At 44.4% G+C, this 19,292-nt stretch overlaps 1 protein-coding gene across 2 annotated transcripts in view; it reads right to left on the reverse strand.

Moving 5' to 3' along the window:
• Positions 1-1,155: 1,155 nt before the first annotated feature.
• The window catches only part of ITM2C (integral membrane protein 2C), a 43,230-nt gene continuing 25,093 nt past the window's right edge, over positions 1,156-19,292 (reverse strand). Inside the window, exons 3-7 of one of the 2 annotated variants that reach the window (XR_014789575.1) lie at positions 13,290-13,481; positions 11,070-11,180; positions 6,735-6,885; positions 2,876-4,992; positions 1,156-1,866 (exon numbers count right to left, since the gene is read on the reverse strand). Coding sequence is in view for 1 of the 2 variants with exons in the window: in XM_084847049.1 (XP_084703175.1) it covers positions 4,901-4,992; positions 6,735-6,885; positions 11,070-11,180; positions 13,290-13,481 (546 nt within the window). In the remaining variant the exon portion in view is untranslated. Of the gene's footprint in view, positions 4,993-6,734; positions 6,886-11,069; positions 11,181-13,289; positions 13,482-19,292 lie in introns of both variants that reach the window. The other variant, XM_084847049.1, reaches the window with a different exon arrangement.

Genomic DNA, 19,292 nt, shown 5'->3' on the forward strand with positions numbered 1-19,292 from the left:
ATCTCCATTTACATTCTGCAGCAGTCTAGTCCGTGGAGGACCATATTATGTACCTTTTTTATTATGATCACATGTGAGAGGACCTTCTGTACCTTCTCTACAGTGGCCCCACGCCTTTGGAACGACTTGCCATTGGAGGTCCACCATGCTCCATCATTGCAGACTTTTAAGAAGGCCTTGAAAACAGATTACTTTACCGTGGCCTTCTCTTGATATGACTGCTGTTGCTGTTCTTGCCGTTGTTGTTGCTGGTTTTATTGCTGGCTTTTATTGTTGCTGGTTTTATTGTTGGCTTTTATTGTTGTTTTTATTGCTATTTTACTTTTAATCGTTTTTATGTATTTTATTGCTGTAAGCTGTCTTGGGAGGGCTTCTGCCCTGTAAGGCCAAGGAATATTCTAAATAAAATACATTTTATGAACTTTTGAAGAGACAAGCTTTACTATACACAGGATGCTAGTAATTTAGGGCTTTATATCTTCAAATGAGCACCTTATATTATGCACTTGTGGTGACCATTTATGCATTTTCTAAGAGGCCAATTTCTCATAATTCCTCCACCTTTTCTGTGGCCAAACTGTCCTGAAGCCTGCAGGAGGTCCCCAGCCACACCCAGCTTCCCCGGTCTTCTCTCTGATCACTGCTCCCTGCCCACACTGTTGAGCCCAACTGTGGCAGTAGTTTACTACTATGGTAGTAGCAAAAGAGATCCACGTACAAATACAATTTTATTTTGGAAATTGTCCATTCCCCTTGCTTCTGTTTTAGATTTAGCCCTGAGGGATTCCAATCCAATGATAGCAATCGTAGACACATGTAACTGCTAAAATGTCATCATTACTGACAGCCATTGATTGATTCAGATCAAGATGTGGACTTCAGTTCTTGGATGGGGAGGAGCGGTGTTCTCTAGCTCACACCCCAAAATCATTTAATTCACATTGTTTACCCTTTATGGTCTAGTGCCCATGTTCTGCACTGGAGCAGTTGAAGAATCAGGGTGAAGACATTAGGATAAATCAAAGCATACCAATAAGCACTATACCTAAGAAACAATTGTCAATATTATTTTTTAAAACTGTTTTTCCAGCTGTTTCTTCTTCGAAACAATATCCTTCAGGAACACACACACACACACACACGAGGCAACTTAAATCAGAATTAAAATATTTTATTATCATTCATTTTTCCTAAAAGGTAAGATTTCTTTCAGACAAAATATATAAAGCATTTAGGGCACAATCCTATGCATATTTAGAAAGAAAAAAGTCCTATAACTCTTAGCATGCCTCAGACAGCCATGTAGGGCTTTTTTCTGCCTAACATAGGATTGCACCCTTAATGGTCCTCCCCACCCTCCCCCACCCCCCCACCCCGAGTATTGATGTTCCAACATTTTCAATCAAGTTTAGTTCCAGCAAAGAACTGGATGTCCTTATGATCCAGGTTTTGCCCAAATTAAATACCAGTTTAAAGCATGCAGAACCAAACAAAGAAAGGCTGGATTTCTAACCTGAAGGCAGGGAGGTAGTGCAGAAGCAAGGCTTAAATTATCAGTCAGATGCAGGGGTCACTAAACAAGCTGTATGATGCCTCTTTCCCTCTAAACCTGTCTCTTCCACTTGAGCAATTCAGGTGAAGTCCTGTTGAATTCAACGGGAATTTGAACAAGGATGCTAACCCAGCAGAGTTTTCATCAATAGGAGATGAAAATGCAATGTTAGGTTAAAGTCATAATGGTGGTCATACATAATGAGCCCCCATGTTATGACTGCTTTAAACACACTGACGCTACATCCACATGGCAAGATGTGTGCACCATTTAGATTAGGGATGAACAACTTATGGCCCTCCAGATATTTTGGCCTACAACTTCCATCAGCCCTAGCCAACATATCCAATGATGAGGGATCATGGGGGTTGTAGGCCAAAATGTCTGGAGGACCACAAATCGTTTAGATAGATTATGACGACATGTCATTTTTCTTTATTGTTTAACACCTAGGCAACATTAGGCACTTTATTATTAACACTGATAGGTCACACCATCTGCCATGCAGGCAAGCTGCTCTTCACCACATTTGGGTGGGTTTGCAATAGCACAGTGACAGATCACTGTCAGCAAAAGCCTCACCACAAGGAAGCAGATGCCACGTGGACTACTTAAATCGGACACTTCGCAGCCATTTCTTCATGCACAGCTGCCGTTTGCCTTGTTCAGAAGTACCAGAAGTTCAAAATGAGATGCAGGCACACTTTTGGAATGGAGCCAGTCCACAGCTCAGATGCTTCTGCAAATGATCAAGATGCATTATGAAGATGCATTATGTTGTACAATTGGTATCTCCACTGTTTTACTGCAGGGTTTAAATAAAGCCCCATCTTTTCTTTCTGCCCTCTTTGGAGAGAATTTGGCTTTGCAGGAAAATTGAGGGAGACCATGCTAAATTGTGCTGATCGCAGCCTCTTGCACCAAGGGGTAACCTTTCATAATTGCAGATGTGCAATGATTGCCTGATGGTGCTTCAAAGACCTTGCCACTCCAGTTTAAAGAGAAGCAATTCAACCTGCTTTTGAAAGTTATTTCGGTTTATTTGCAAGAGTCTGTGTGAACTTCCTAGTCGACAGGAGTGGTAGTGGTCTCATTCCCATGCATCTCTGTCTCTATCATCCCTTGAACCCTACATATCTAGGGGCTTCTATATCACCTGTATCCCATCTACCCCCAGGGGGTTTAGCCAGCATGGCAGGAGCCAATCTATATTTAGAAAATAGTAATTTCTGAGAGAAGATCGCTACAGTTTCCGTGATGGGATGTGTCCTAAGGCATAAATGCATTCCAATTGCAGCTGAGTTTTGTTTTACCTATCTTGGCATATTTAAAAGGACAGAATTCTAAGAATACTGATCACCATCTGCTGTTCCATTTCTCATGTTTAGAAAGGCCTAACAGCTAGAATGGAACGGGAAGAGTCATTCTTTCCTCCATGCATAGGCCCTTGATCCTTTTCTCTTTATTATTATGTATAAGCAAACACAAACCCTGGCCAAACATAAAGGACTGATGATGCTGCACGAAGATCCCAGGTCAGCACTCTGGCTCCTTATTTTTGTCAGGTCTTGCATGGAGTCCTCATCATCATTTCAACTCTACCAACTTTTCCAAGCCAATCTACCCCTGTAAAGCAAGACCTGGGGTGGGGAAATGGGAGTGTGAGGATGACTCGATCAGACTCTTGCATCTGCAATCGTTCGACCATAGCCACCTGCTAAAAGTGAATCCTAAGTGATCTTCTGGAATACTGAATTAAGAACCCAAAAATAAGTCAACCAGTTTTGCAGGGGAAATAGTTGGTCCAACCTCAGTCATCACCAATCCAGCACTAAAAAGAGAAATGTCCTGTGTTTCAGTTGGAGATGTAGAGGAGACAAAACTGAGTTTGTGTTCATCATAACGGCCATGATATCCAGAAAGCATTGTTTTAATTAACACTAATGGAAAGGAGATGACCGGAATAATGTCACAACTTTGGGATCAGACTCCCCGCATTCTGCATATGAAGCCTGTCAGAGTGGAAGAGGCAATTTTTCACAACACTGACCCTGGACTTTCCCAGAAACCCTCTGCATCAGAAGCCCATCTTGCTACCACCTTCCCAGCCTGTGTACTTTGCGCTGCTGTCCTCCAAGTCCAAGAACCACTGCTTCCCCCGCACCAGCAGAGTCAACAGCTGCTGAACAGGCAAGTCCCCTTTAACTGAAAGAGGTCTCTCCACACAGAGGCATCCACCCATATTGAGCTGAAGCCCCACTTAGGTCTTAGTTTGGGGTTGCCTGTTGCTGAAGCAATATCTGAGCCTGCTCATATGAATCTCCAGCCTGAGCTCATGAAAAGCTATCCAGGGTGCTAGCTGAAACTTGATCTTTGCCTTGCCTTGCCCGAAACAAAACTTGGCCTTGCTGGAACCCAAACTCTTACCTAGACCTCTCCTTCACTTGGCCTGGAACCCCATCTGACTTAGAACCCCATCTGGGACAGAACAGATAAACAGTGCATAAGCAAGCACATCTTATTACTGGGATCTACAAACTTAGGTAAAGAATCTATGAAAGAAAACCAGTGAATCAGAACACAATAGCTAGTCCGTTTTGGCCCATTATTTGTGCTGGAAGTGTACTTGGGGATTAAGCTATTCTGACCAATATTGCATGCAGATGGATTGTACATGCACGCCTCACATCGTAGGATTGCATCTATTTCAGAGAAATGAGCAAAATCACAAACAAGCACAACAAAGGCCACATATGTTGCTTTGTAGAATAAATCAGTCTCACAGATCCATGAATTTCTACTTCAGGCTCCAGACATCATCTATCTAGCTGCAACTTCCTCTTCCCTTTAGTGAATTAATTTTATAGTGGATTTTCTGTTAACACTAGATTGATGCATATTAAAGGCTTTTCTATGTGAGGAGGTTCCCTTACAAGGAAGTGGCGCTTGGTACATTCAGCTCCAATGAGAAAGGCTAAAGGCATTCATAACCTTGTGTCTCTTGTGTCTTAATTTTTTTCCTTCTCTCTCCCTTTTCATCCCCACACTCTTCAGAGGGCATCTGAGAAGAGATTATTGTGCCAGTTTTCACAAGGGAAACCCTTTACTTACATTTTTGGGGTTAATGAGTAAATTTAAGCCCAGCAAAGTATTAATGTAAAGAAGCAAATGCAGCACAAAGACATCAAAGGTCCAATGACTGACCACAAGTGACCTGAGAAGTTAGTAATGCGCGAATAGTGGGAGCAAGAAGAAAAGTAAGCCAAATTCTCTCTCAAGAAGAGAACAAGAGCACCTATGCGGATGAGCAGAAGCAAAGCCCGGGAGGTTACATCTAGAGAGCAGCTCTCACAACTTCTGGCAAATTGCTGTGTCGACCACAAAGGTGTTTGCAAAATGGTGGATGTGATGGCACTTCTCAGTGGCTCGTCGATGGATATCTGGAAAAAGGGACCAGAAAAAAAAGCCAGATTAAGCTAGGTACAGAATGGAAGATAGGAAGCTGCCTCATACTGAGACAGACCATTGGTCCATCTACCCCAGTACTGTCAACACCAACTGGCAGTGGCTCTCCAGGGTTTCAGGCACAAGACTTTCCTGCCCTACCTGGAGCTGCCAGGGGTTAAACTCTGGACCTTCTGCATGCAAGGCATGTGCTCTACCACTGAACTATGGCCCATCCCATAGGTTGAAGTTAAACATTTATTTAATATGAACACAAACCTCAAAACCTACTTTCTAACACCAAATGATGCACACAGAATAAAAAGTTAGAATCAGAATACATTGTCAAAATACTACAACTATCACATAAATAATGAGTTAAGCAATAGGGTTAATGTGATCCCAATAACAACAAAAAGAACCTCTAAAAGGTCAAATAAATAATAAAAAGTGAAATGAGTTTCAACACGGAATTTTAAACCTGAAGATGAAGTCCATGGATTGCCCTTTGGTTCATGCTGATTTGCAGAGCAGAATTATTTTTTTGTTCCTCAGTCTCTGCAGCTTATATCAATAGTTTGCCATTTCCTATCAGTGGTTTATAAGGTTTCTTATTTACTTACAATGGAAGACTAAAATAGTTTGCAAACATGAATCCATGATGGCTGAAGGCAGTTTGCAAACCATTTTTTTCTTCTGTCATAGTTGAAAAAGAAACCTGATAAGCCACTGAAAGGAAATGGTGTGTAGTTGAAAATGTTTCTACTGAGCTTAGTATATAGAACTCAGTAAAAAAAATTGTGCCAATTCAAAAATGCAATTTCTGCAAGCCAACTGAGAACTCAAGAGATTTCTGTACAAAAAATAAGACACTGAAGCATCAGGCACTCAAATGATCTGTATCCTTTGAATGTTCCATCTTAGACTAGGCATGCTTATATCTGCATTACGAGAGCTCTTTGCTATGTATTACAGCCATTCCAGTGGACTCAATCCACCAGGAAACCTTCATGTGCAAAAGTCACTGAAATGAATGAGAGCTGTGTGACAGCACAGAACTCTCATTCAGTTTAATCAGGTATGTTGTGAGAATTTCCCAATGGGTTATACCATCAGCCCTAGCCAGCATGGCCAATGTTCAGGAATGCTGGGAGTTGTAGTCCAAAACATCTGAGTGCACCAGGATGGGGAAGGGTGTACTAGATGATCACAGTTTCAGTTCCAGATCTCTAATTAGCAAAACTGGGAAAGGCATCTACATGAGACTAGGGCAGTTGTTGCCAGTGAGAGTAGAACAATGCTAGGCTGGATGGACCAATGTTCTGACTACATATAAGGAAACTTAAGTGCTTCAGTGCTCAGTATAATATTTTCCATACATGCATACAATTTTTCAGATTTTTTTTAAAGTTGCCTGGGTCAATGCATTTATTCTACTGGGAGGAAAAGCTAACTAAAAAAAACATGAGGTGCAATGGACACAGTAATAAATGCAACCATAATAAGATCCTGTACAAATGCATATAGAGGTTCCTGCCATCAATTAATAAAGGTGGAATCAAAGTGATGTAGAGAGTAGTGGCTGTTTTAAAGTCTTGCACCCTTTCAGAACTGCCCATGTACAGTAATCGTCATCGACTGTGTTATTGCAAAAATAAGTGCTGCTCTAAATTCACAGCATAGTCAGATATCGTAGCATAAACAGCAGCAGCAAAAGCAAGAATGAGAATCTTCTTACGTCTCCTTGAAGTCCTACGCTTCAACCTATAGGTCTCTTTGCCATGGCACAGATGATATATAAAGGAGCCAAGCTGGTCCATGTCAGTGACGTATTCTGTCACTATCATCTCCTCCTGGATTATGTACGTACGTGGCAGGTATGCACCCTTCTGAAATAACAGAATTTTCAATTCACTGAGATATCGTGATGAGATTTCAATTGCAAGGGAAAACAATCCCTTCATAGAGCCCGACAGCCATGATTTTCACTCATCCGAAATAATTTCTCTGAACTTCAAAATTCAACACTCATTCATCTCCATCATCCAGGGACTTAATATATGTGAAACACACACGCACACACACACATACACACAGACCACTGAGAGTAGTGGGACACCTGAGATTAGAGATACAGAACAAGTTTATTTTTGTAAGCTTTCTGAAGGCAGTATCTCACTGCAAAGAGGTACTGGGTGATCTCGTCTCAAACAGCCTTAACTGGTCTTTGTAAATCAAAGAGCGAAAGAATGAGCAAAAACAAACTACACAGATCCAGTGAGGTCCTTTCTTCCCTTTAGTGGTCAACTTATGTCAACCTTCTTCAACCTGGTCATGCTAGCTGGGAATCATAGGAGCAGCGGCAGTCCAGCACAACTGGAGGGCAACAGGTTGGGGAGTGCTGACCTAAGTGGCATCCTCGCTCTCTCCCCAGCCTGCATTTCACTTGAAACTGCCTCAGAGCAGGATCCTTTCTTTTTCTTATGTTATTCTATAAAGTGCAGAAGTGGAGGGATAACAGCAATCATCTCGCCAGGTTTCGTGGGTAAAGGTATGCTTGAAACTTACCTCTGTCGTAACCAGCACAATTTATATAATTAAACGTTTTCCTGGCTAAGACTTTAAATGGAAAGCTAAGAGAATCCAACCAAAAGCTTAGCAAATTTTGTTTGCACTCTTTATTTAAAGCTCTCTATTCCCCCAAGAAAACAATAAGAAAACAATAGAATGGGAAAGACTAGAGATCAAGAAAATTGGAGATCTCAAGGGAACGTTTTGTGCAAAGATGGGCATGGTAAAGGACAAAGAAGGCAAGGACCTAACAGAAGCAGATGAGATTAAGAAGAGGTAGAAAGAATACACAGAAGAACTATACAGGAAAGATCTGAATGTCCCTAATAGCCATGGTAGTGTGGTCACTGAACTTGAGCCAGACATCCTGGAGAATGAAGTCAAGTGGGCCTTAGGAAGCATTACTAACAACAAAGCTAGTGGAGATGACAGTATTCCAGCTGAGCTATTTAAGATCCTAAAAGATGATGCTCTTAAAGTGCTGCACTCAATATGCCAACAAATTTGGAACACTCAACAGTGGCCACAAGACTGGAAAAGGTCAGTTTACATTCCAATTCCAAAGAAGGGCAACGCCAAAGAGTGTTCAAACTACTGTACAATTGCGCTCATTTCACATGCCAGCAAGGTTATGCTCAAAATCCTACAGACTAGGCTTCGGCAGTATGTGAACCGAGAACTACCGGAAGTACAAGCTGGGTGATGAGGAGGCAGAAGAACTAGAGATCAAATCGCCAACATTCGCTGCATCATGGAGAAAGCAAGAGAATTCCAGAAAAACGTCTATTTCTGCTTCATTGACTACGCTAAAGCCTTTGATTGTGTGGATCACAACAAACTGTGGCAAATTCTTAAAGTGATGGGAGTACCAGACCACCTTACCTGTCTCCTGAGAAACCTGTACGAGGGCCAAGAAGCAACAGTCAGAACCAGACATGGAACAACCGATTGGTTCAAAATTGGGAAAGGAGTACGACAAGGCTGCATATTGTCACCCTGCTTATTTAACTTATATGCAGAGTACATCATGAGAAATGCCGGGTTGGATGAATCAGAGGTCGGAATTAAGATTGCCGGGAGAATTATCAACAACCTCCGATATGCAGACGATACCACCCTAATGGCAGAAAGCGAAGAGGATCTCAAGAGCCTCTTGTTGAGGGTGAAAGAGGAGAGTGCAAAAGCTGGTTTGAAACTCAACATTAAAAAAACGAAGATCATGGCATCTGGCCCCATCACTTCCTGGCATATAGAAGGGGAAGAATTGGAAGCAGTGACAGATTTTACTTTCTTGGGCTCCAAGATCACCGCAGACGGTGACTGTAGCCATGAAATTAAAAGACGCTTGCTCCTGGGGAGGAAAGCTATGGCCAACCTAGACAGCATAGTAAGAAGCAGAGACATCACCTTGCCGACAAAGGTCCGTCTAATCAAAGCTATGGTTTTCCCAGTAGTAATGTATGGCTGTGAGAGCTGGACTATAAGGAAGGCTGAGCGCCGAAGAATTGATGCTTTCGAACTGTGGTGCTGGAGAAGACTCTTACGAGTGCCCTGGACTGCAAGGAGGTCAAATCAGTCCATCCTAAAGGAAATCAACCCTGACTGCTCATTGGAAGGACAGATAATGAAGCTGAAGCTCCAATATTTTGGCCACCTAATGCGAAGAGAAAACTCCCTGGAAAAGACCCTGATGCTGGGAAAGACTGAAGGCAAAAGGAGAAGGGGACAGCAGAGGATGAGATGGCTAGATAGCATCACGGATGCAATGAATATGAACTTGAGCACGCTCCGGGAGAGAGCGCAGGACAGGAAGGCCTGGCGTGCTATGGTCCATGGGGTCACGAAGAGTCGGACACGACTGAACGACTGAACAACAACAACATCCTTAGAAGCAAAAGAGCAGGGGTTACATTTACATCCCACCCTTCATCCAAGGAGCTCAGGACTGTGTCCATGCCCACCCACCATTTAATCCACCTAATAACCCTGTGATGTAGGCTAGTCTGAAAGACAGTGACTGGCCCAAGGTGACCCAGTGAGCATTTATAGCTCAGTGGGGATTTGAACCAATACAGCACCCTGGCTTGACCAATCTTCAGGAGTATCAATATTATCAGGCATAAAAAGTAACCACAATATTGTTGTTTAATTTGGAATATAACCAGCAGATCCTTTGGGCCTCAATGGGAACCTTGTTCCCCAACTAATATACTAATATCCCCGCTCTTGATGGAGGGGTGAGGGGCGCTACCACTGCAATCCAATCTTTCCAGAAGAGTTATCTGCAAAAGAGCCAAAAATTGCCAGTATAGTTTTAAACCATCAGCAACAGGGAAAGAAGGGCCAAAGACATCAGACATCTAAAGATCATTATGAGCATGGAATCATTTCCATTGGGAAACCTTTAAAGCTATCATGTCCCTGAACTATTAGACCTTATAGGTCTACGGCAAGGCTAAGCCAGCACAGCGTGACGATCAGGACTGGTGTAACAAGATTTTCATAACAGGATGCCAGCAACTCCCACCACAGCCAAAAGCTGCATAGCAGGCATCGCTCAAAAGCTGTGATATGGCACAGAGACAGTTGTTCCCGGGGAGGGGCAACATACTTCTGTTTTTTGTTCAAATCTACGCACCCGATATGTGATAGGAACCTGTTCTACGGGTGTTGGCTGACATCAGCAGAACAGATGCCAGCCAACCCAGTAGGATAAGCTTGACCCTCACACCTCTGAAGAGATGCTGCTCCTGCCACACTTATGCACAACCATATGTCCAAAGGTAGCTACATGTACCTGTAGGCCTGAATTGTAGGCTAGGGGTGAGCAGACTTGAGGCTCCTGCTATTAGAAAGTGAGCAATGTTTTGTTGTTCCACTTGTAAATACTAATGCCATTAAAAAGGAGGGAAACTAGAGTTTCAACTATTTTATTTATTTAAAACATCTGTATCCTGCCCTATATCATTAAGATTTGAGGGCACTGTACAGATAAAATCAATTTAAACAATGAATAATTTAAACAGCTAAAAGCATATTAGACCATTAAACAAGCTATACCAATTAGAAAATCTAAAACAATAAAACAGTGAAAACAGTGTGCAACTGTAGGGAATTCAATTAGCCCGCAAAGGCTTTGATTAAAAGTCGCATTTTAACTTGGCGCTGAAATGAGACCAATATCTGTGCCATTTGGGCCTCCAAGGGGAGGGCATTCCACAACTGGGGTGCCACAGCAGAGAAGGCCCTTAAAAGACCCATTCCAACAAACTATTATTTTACAGTTTTCAAGCATACAAGTCTAGTAATTTTCATTGATTTGATTTATATACATGATTTGCAAAATGCTATAAAAATATACTGTAAATACATACCTGAAGTGACTGCAGTTTCTGTTCCAGGTATTGGGGTGGGGGGTCGGGGGGGGGTAATTAGCCACAGGAGCCAGGTTCATAGAACTTCAGTATTTCAATATAGAGAATAAAAAGTATTACTCACTTACCTTTAAATTAGCCAGCAGCTCTGAGAAATTTTGAGGCGTCATGACAATGGTGGTGTTCAGCTCAATGACATAACATTTATCCTGGACTAGATCATGATAGGCTGTCAGACCCTAAAAACCAAACCAGACAGGATGGGCTCAAAACGGACTCAAGAATTCAAATAGAAAGATCCGTAGACAGATATGCCGGTTTTGGTGAGTGCAGTAGAGGTTTATTCAATCAACCTGGGATTCTTCTGGCCTAAACTGAGTTAGCGCCTCTTGGTACCACATCATGTAACATACGATATTAATGTTCGATGAATCCTCTTCCTGAAATCTCTCTCTTTAGTACAGGGGTGGGGAAAGTTTTTATATTGGGGGATGTAATAGTCTGTCAGGGGTAATCAGTTGGGGCCCATATACTGGCAGTGGACAGAGCAAAACAGGGTGGGAACCCTTTTCTCTCTCCCTCTCTCTTTTTCCGCCATTTCTCTGTCACACCCTTTTTCCTCCCTTTTCTTTCTCTCTCTCTCTGTGCCTTTTTTTGCATGAGAGTACTAGGGAAGAGGCCAAGACCCACAGGGGCAAATGAGAGTTGACACCATAACACAGGTGCCCCAATCTCAATCTTTGCACTTGGAGGTCCACGTCCTGGCTAGGGAAAGAAACGAGCGGGTTCCACTGATGGCTGGGGCTGCAGCACTTTCTGTCTCTCTGCTCTGCAGTTTCTCAAGGCAATGGGAGAAAGGTGTGGAGGAGAAAGAGGCCTATATTACTAAGGCCAGTCACAGCCATTGACCTGACAACCCCAAAGGAGTGCCTCACTCTTCCCAAAGACACACACGCACCGCTGCTGCTGCATGTCAGCCCTCTCTTCTTTCCTCCCAGCTGCCATTAAGTACACGTGCTGAGCAGACTGGGGGCGGGGGCAGCGGGGAGGCAAGCGGGCACATGTGCAAGCTTAGAGGCCTGACCATAGAGCACAGTGGCCAGAATGTCTTTCCAAGGGCGTTTCACCACTCTAGCTCCCGTACTTGTGGTAGGGCTTCCAAGCTCGTGCATGTGCAAGTCCACCTGTCTCTCTGCCTTGTTCTCTTCATGGCAGCCACCAGTCTTCTGAGGAGAACCAGAGAGAAAGAGAGAGAGAGAGAGAGAGAATGGGAAGGCAGGATGTTCGCTGTGGCAGAGGTGGAGTGAGCCACTGAGGAGGGAATAGGGCTGAGGAGACAGGGCAGGGTTAGGAGGAGAGGACACAGGCCAGATAGGAAGGTGCAGCGGGTCAGGCACCACCAGTTGGGTCCAGCTCAGAGGTCAGCAATTCCCCATCCCTGCTCGAGTACAACCCTCTGTTATATGCTGGTTCTTCTGGAGGAAGTGGGCTGTACAGGAGACCCTTTCTACATCACAAAGTCTAAGGCAGGCTTCTCCAACCTGGGTCCCTGTAGATGTTGTGGACCACAACTACTATCATCCCTGACTATTCACTAGGCTAGCTGGGGCAGATGGGAACTTCAGTCCAAAACATCTGGATGAGCCCAGGCCAGGGGAGGCTCCTTTAAAGGAATAAGTCTCTTTTTACCCACCTATGGAAGAAGGTTTTCCAGCACTCCATAGCAGGACATGCACAGTTGGACCCCACAGCATGTGCTACATATCATCCCTCAAGTTAATTGGAATTTTTGATACGTTAAGGCAACCCTTTGTACAACTACATATAGTTCAGTAAAACAAGGAAGGGGGAGGAGCAGAATTAGGGCCCTGGTTCACATGGCATGATTTCCTTCAACTGTCCCATCTCAGAATGCATTTGAAGGAATAGCTACACTGAAAGTGCTGCCTGTGCTTTCTGTCTCTTTGCCTAGCACTCATCATTGCAGGGAAAGTTCTGAAGACATGACCGCTCTAGGTCCCTTCAGCAGGGTTTCCTAAATGTTCTTATCTGAATGTATATTTCAGGCGTATATTGTTAGTTTGTTCCTTTGCCGGCTATGGAGCTGCAGTACCAACTTATTGTGCTTCCCTGAGAACTATCATTGGTTCCTGTTCTGTTGGCCTTTAGACAGTGTGTGAAGATGCATCTTTTCAATTTAGCCTTTGTGATTATGTAACTATTAACTGTTTCTACGATTGACTGTATTTTGCATCAAGATGTGACCCCCAGTGGCTACTGGAGTCTTCCTGGCCCAGCCTTTTCTCTGTAGCCATCACAGTATCTGTAGCCCCTTTCCAATTCCTTACCCGCTGAAAATCATGGATAATATCTGCAGGATCACTTTCCCCAAAGTGGGGCGTTGAGACGTTAATCCGTTCATAATCCTCCTCGAAGTTAATCCTCACATCTTCGTGCAGTTTCAGTTCTGCAGTTAATTCTGAGTCAAAATCATCTTCAAAGGTAACGTCACACTCCCACTCTATGTAATCTAAGTCAGTCTGTGAAACATTAAATAAAAGGGTAGTGAGAAACGCTGCGCATTACACCATTGTGGCCTTACTTGCAAGACTTAAGAGAAAAAGCTCTTGCGCAGGATTAGGAACACAGGAAGCTCCATTATACTGTGTCACACACTTGGTCCGTTTAGGCCAGTATTCTCTTAGACCTTACGGATGCAAAAGACAAGCCTGAAAGTGGGTGGACATACCAGGTGAAACCTCAAAGGAGGAATGAAGCAGGACTGTGGTTAGTGCTCTGTATAGCATTTCAGCACTCCTGAGGACTAGCAGAATAAATTGTAACAAAATTCTGTGCTATTTTACTAAAGTTTAAATTTATAACAGGTCACAGAATTCAAGTTTTCCTAGCACAATTTTTTTTAAAGTCACTAGGCACTGTTAAGCTCTAGACTGCAGCCAATGGGTTGGATCATGACTAAGGGTGCAATCCTATGCATGTTTAGACAGAAAAAAGGCCTACAATTCCCAGTGTGCTGGGAATACTAGGCCTTTTTTCTGTCTAAACATGCATAGAATTGTGCCCTAAGTTAGTCACACTTTATTTCCACTGTCATCAGTGGGACTTAAGTTAACTAACTTGTCTCATTAATTTCAACAGGACTAAAGCATGATTAACTTAGTTTGGAGGATCCAACCCAAAGTCTCTTTATTGGCTCACTGTCTGTTGGCATAGGCCCACTAATACAAGCCTGCAATTTGACCATCACGTCTTGTGTTGCCACAAACAGTCTCCAAGATTTTGCTAGTCAGCATGTTTGAGGCATTGGCTGCTTTCTATCTAGAGCACCTGAAAATACTTGCATTTGCAACAAACCATGCTCTACGGAGACAAAGCACACATAACATACAAATACCCATCACAAACATTGCCTCAACGTTTTTCTTAAATGAAAACCACAGGAGCCTGCAAATTTTGGCTACCAAATGAGCGGTAGGAATGCTTAAGCCTTTCCCCAGCATCTCTTTTTCTGCTCACCCCCAGCTGTTTTCCCCCCTGCATATTGCCAAATGAGCAATTAACCTTGTAAACATGCATCTGGGATCCCATGGTAGGGGAAATCAGCTTGCAAAGAGAATGTAAGTGCAAGAAACAGCCCCTTCCTCAAAATGGCAGACTCCAAAAGCTGCTTTTCTTGTAAATCAACTATTGGGACTTCATTACATACAGTTGTGTAAGGTGTGCAGAGCACCCCCAGTGTGACCAAGGAAATGCTGTCTTTCTATTCCATCTGAGAAGAATTCTGTGTAACTCACAAGCAGGCTTATGCTTTCTCCAAAGCAGTTTGTGGAATAAGAAGCACCATCTTACCTATTTTTCTTATCTCCTGTTCTCTGGAACCACCTGTCTACATCTCAAGTGTCAGCCTCTCAACTGTTTAGTTAAGATATCACTTCACGGAAGACTTTTCACACAGCCCTCCCAAGGGTATAAATACAGAGCAAACCTGTCTCTGGCAAGCAAAAAGAAAGCCATTGCTCAAGAGGCCAATGGCCAAGTACTCGGAAAATGAAAATGGCACATCAATGTTGTAGCTGAGAAATGTATCGTGCAAAGAAACCTATATGAGAGGCGAGTGCTGAATGGATAAGTGCTGTTAGCCAAATATATCTTGGACTCCACTCTGTATTCTCATAAAATTATTTATTAGGAGCAATTTAGAAGGCAGATTACTGTTAACAAGAAATCATAGTATAGGGATGAAGAACCTCAGGCTTGGGGGCAAAATCCAGCTCCCTGGGATTCCCCAGAGGGCCACGCCCCATACCCTGGCCCCACCGCCTTTCTCCCAGCCACCAATCAATTGGTGGCTTCCTGGCTGTTGTGCAGTTTTCTCCCCATTCTAAAAGGTTGAATGAATGAATGAATTCATGAATCCTTTATTTACGATCATCTGACTGCCAGCAAAAGATACAAAAGTACACAACAATAAAATATATTGATCTACATCATAAAATTAAGTCACAGTGCCATAGAGGAGTTAGTTAAAACAGCAACGTTCAAAAATTTAGCAACTTGCTCGGTGATTAATCTGTTGGATCCTTCGAGTAAGATACACATAAGAGATTCTAAAGACTGACCTGGAAAAGACTGAGTAACTGGAAGTACCAAGGCATTTCTAACCCCCCGATACTAACAGCGATTAAACAAAACATGTATTACAGATTCCACTTCAACACTGTTACAAGGACAACATCTCTCATTTACCAGTGTTTTGGAATATCTTTCAGCTAAAGGTTTAGAGGGTAAAACATTAAGCCAGGCCACAGAGAATGCTTTCCTATATTTAGGAATTGATAGTCAGTTTAAATAAACTATTCTGTCTTTGGAGAAGGAGTCTGGCAAACCTAAAAATCGGGGGGAACATTCTAAAAGGTTGAAATGCTTCTCCTAAGAGCAGTACAAGCTTTAAGCTAAAATACAGTGGTATCTTGGCCCCAGCCCGTTTTGCCTTTGGCCCTGCCCACCACTGGAACGCAGCCCCCCGAGAGCTTCTCCCAAATAGAATTTAGCCCTCGGGCTGAAAGCGGTTCTGCACCCTTGACATGCTAGACTGATATAGGACAGTCCCCTCCACATGTGTATCTTATATGTAAAGAGGGACATCAGACGGCACCTTCTGCCCCCCTCCCCCAAATTCAGGCCTTGGACAGAATGTCAGGAAGGGGAGCCTCTATGCCCACACCACTCTGTCCATGTAGGGTGCCCGTGCCAGCAGGAACCAGAATTGCACAGCATTTCTCCCGGCAGGGAGAGCCAACACGCACACAGCTGTACATGCGCAGTCCCCACTTCTCAGATGTCCCACTCAACACGCAGACATAAAGGTTGCTGAGCTGCCTGCGATGCGCACAGATACTGGAAGGCAGGGCCAGGCGGCAAGGACCCGCTGCCTCCTCCTCCACATATTGTACATTTGCAAAGCCCGCCTTCTTACGCTCTGATGGGGGATTCTAGCCTGCGAATCAGCAGTACATTGCAGAAGGAAGCATCGTTCCCAAGAAAGAGGTTTGAAAACCCCTTCTTCCTTAGCTCAGTCTCCCCCAGCCTGTCTGGTTCCCACAGAGAGGCTATCAGTTTCCTTAGCTGCAGTCATGTCGTTCAAGGTTGAAACTTGCAGCTCGTCAGGAGTGTTCAACTCCACTGGCCTACGCCCCTTTGTGAAACCTTATATCCTGTTGTGAAACAATATATCCTTTATAACTGGAGATGGCAGGGATTGAACCTGGGACCTTCTGCGTGCCGAACACGTGCCCTACATGCTGAGCTCCAGCCCCTCAACCTCACTGCTTGCTTGTAAGCTTGAGGAAACACCGCGCTGACCACTACCGGAGAATGAACGCTAGACCAGCAAAATCTTTGTTTGACCCAACACAGTGATTCTTACATTCCCATGAAAGGAAATTGGTGGTATGTACAGTGGGAGGGGTAGCGCATTGTTACAAGCCTAGCAAGTACTGCAGCGGAAGGCAGAGAAAGCGCATTGGAAAAGGAGACAAAGGGGGCTAATTCAAGATGCGCCTCTGAAGAGCAGACAGAGAAGTAGTAAGATGATGAGACACACAAGGAGATGTAGCTGGAAATGAAAGGGGGATGGATGGATGGATGGATGGATTTACTAACTGCATTTTCAACCCGTTTTCAGACAATTATTGTCTCCCAAAGCGGCTCACATCAATAAACGAGAGAGAGGCACCCTGCCATCAGGCTTACAAACTAAAATGACAAGCTGCACAAGGAAAGGGGAGGGGAAGGAAAAGGAATAGGAGGGAGATCAGTTTTTCAGGACAAGAACAAGGTAGTGAGCTATAAGCAGGCATGTGGCCCAGGCTGATCTTCCCTTGCTGTTGCTCCTGCATGAACAGTGATTAGCGGCTCTTCTTCCTTCAGCCGATGCGTGGTGCCAGAGCGTTCTTTCCTCGTCCTCCTGCACTCCCAGCAGGGCAACTGGCTGTTAGAGCCAAGTGTTATTTCTGGCAGGGAGGGGGAAGCGAGCCCCTTGCAACTGCTCCTTCCCTGGCTGATGGATGGGCCAGGCTGGTCTCCCCCTTGGCTTGATGTTAGTCCTGGAAAGCGGGGGGGGGGGGTGCAGCCTCCCAGTGGCCCTGGGTCCACTGGCTAATGGCAGAAGCCAAAGTGTGCTTCCCTACTGCCCTCCATCCCAGGGCAACTCTGGAGAAGAAGCCTGAATGTGATGTTGTTGTTGTTGTTCAGTCGTTAAGTCGTGTCCGACCATTCGTGACCCCATGGACCATAGCACGCCAGGCCTTCCTGTCCTCCGCTCTCTCCCGGAGGGTGCTCAAGTTCATATTCATTGCATCGGTGATGCTATCTAGCCATCTCATCCTCTGCCGTCCCCTTCTCCTTTTGCCTTCAATCTTTCCCAGCATCAGGGTCTTTTCCAGGGAGTTTTCTCTTCGCATTAGGTGGCCAAAATATTGGAGCTTCAGCTTCAGTATCTGTCCTTCCAATGAGCACTCAGGGTTGCTTTCCTTTAGGATGGACTGATTTGACCTCCTTGCAGTCCAGGGGACTCGTAAGAGTCTTCTCCAGCACCACAGTTCAAAAGCATCAATTCTTCAGCGCTCAGCCTTCCTTATAGTCCAGCTCTCACAGCCATACATTACTACTGGGAAAACCATAGCTTTGATTATATGAACTTTTGTCGGCAAGGTGATGTCTGAATGTGATGTAGGGAGAGCCAAAAAACCAACTTCCAATTTGATACTAGACAAGCAAGACAAGGGTGGAGAATGAAGTCAAATAGCTACTGAGGATGGAGAGAGAGCCATATGGTGAATCAACGTCCATGGCCTATTACATGCTGGCCCCAAGGACCCCGTAGACCCATCAGAGGCCCGCTGTAATTCATTTGCTAGGCACTCCCAGGATAAAATCTCTTGCATCCGCCGGGACTTAGACTCCAATGTTACAGCAGGTGAATCCGGTGAGGTGTCCAGAGCACACCCTTGCCCAGTTTTCTTGGATGAGTTTCAGTTGGTACAGCTCGAGGATGTTGACAAGGTGCTTGGACTGGTTCGTGCAACCACTTCCACACTGGATTCTTGCCCCTCTTGGCTTATAAAATCTGGCAGGGAAGGAACAGGTGGCTGGGCCAGGGAGGTGATAAATGCCTCCTTGTGAGAGAGAGTGGTCTCGGGCTGCTTCAAAGAAGTGGTGGTGAGACCACACCTAAAGAAAGCTTCCCCGGACCAAGAAAATCAATAATTTTAGGCCAGTGGCAAATGTTCCTTTCTGGGCAAGGTTTTTGAGTAGGTGGTTACCAATCAGCTCCAGACACTCTTGGATGAGACTGATGATCTAGATCCATTTCAGTCGGGGTTCAGGCCAGGTTTTAGCACAGAAACAGGCTTGGTCGCCCTGTATGATGACCTCTGTCGGGAGAGAGACAGGGGGAGTGTGACCTTGTTGATTCTCCTTGATCTCTCACCGGCTTTCAATACCATCAGCCATGGTGTCCTTCTGGGACGATTGTCAGAGCTGGGAGTGGGAGGCCCACTTTGCTCCTACTTGGAGAGCCAGCTCCAGAAAGTGGTGCTTGGGGAACATTGCTTGGCCCCATGGATTCTCCAGTATGGGGTTCCACAGGGGGCGGTTTTGTCCCCCATTCTATTTAACATATATATGAAACCGTTGAGTGCAGTCATCCGGAGTTTTGGAGTGTGTTGTCATTAGTATGCTGATAACACACAGCTGTATTTCTCCTTTTCATTTCTTCAGGTGCGGCTGTGGATGTTCTAAATCGGTGCCTGGCTGCGACAACAGACTGA

This window comes from Heloderma suspectum, chromosome 3 (assembly GCF_057233095.1).
Source record: "Heloderma suspectum isolate Gila_16-S chromosome 3, 16-S_ref, whole genome shotgun sequence".
Lineage (NCBI taxonomy): Eukaryota > Metazoa > Chordata > Lepidosauria > Squamata > Helodermatidae > Heloderma > Heloderma suspectum.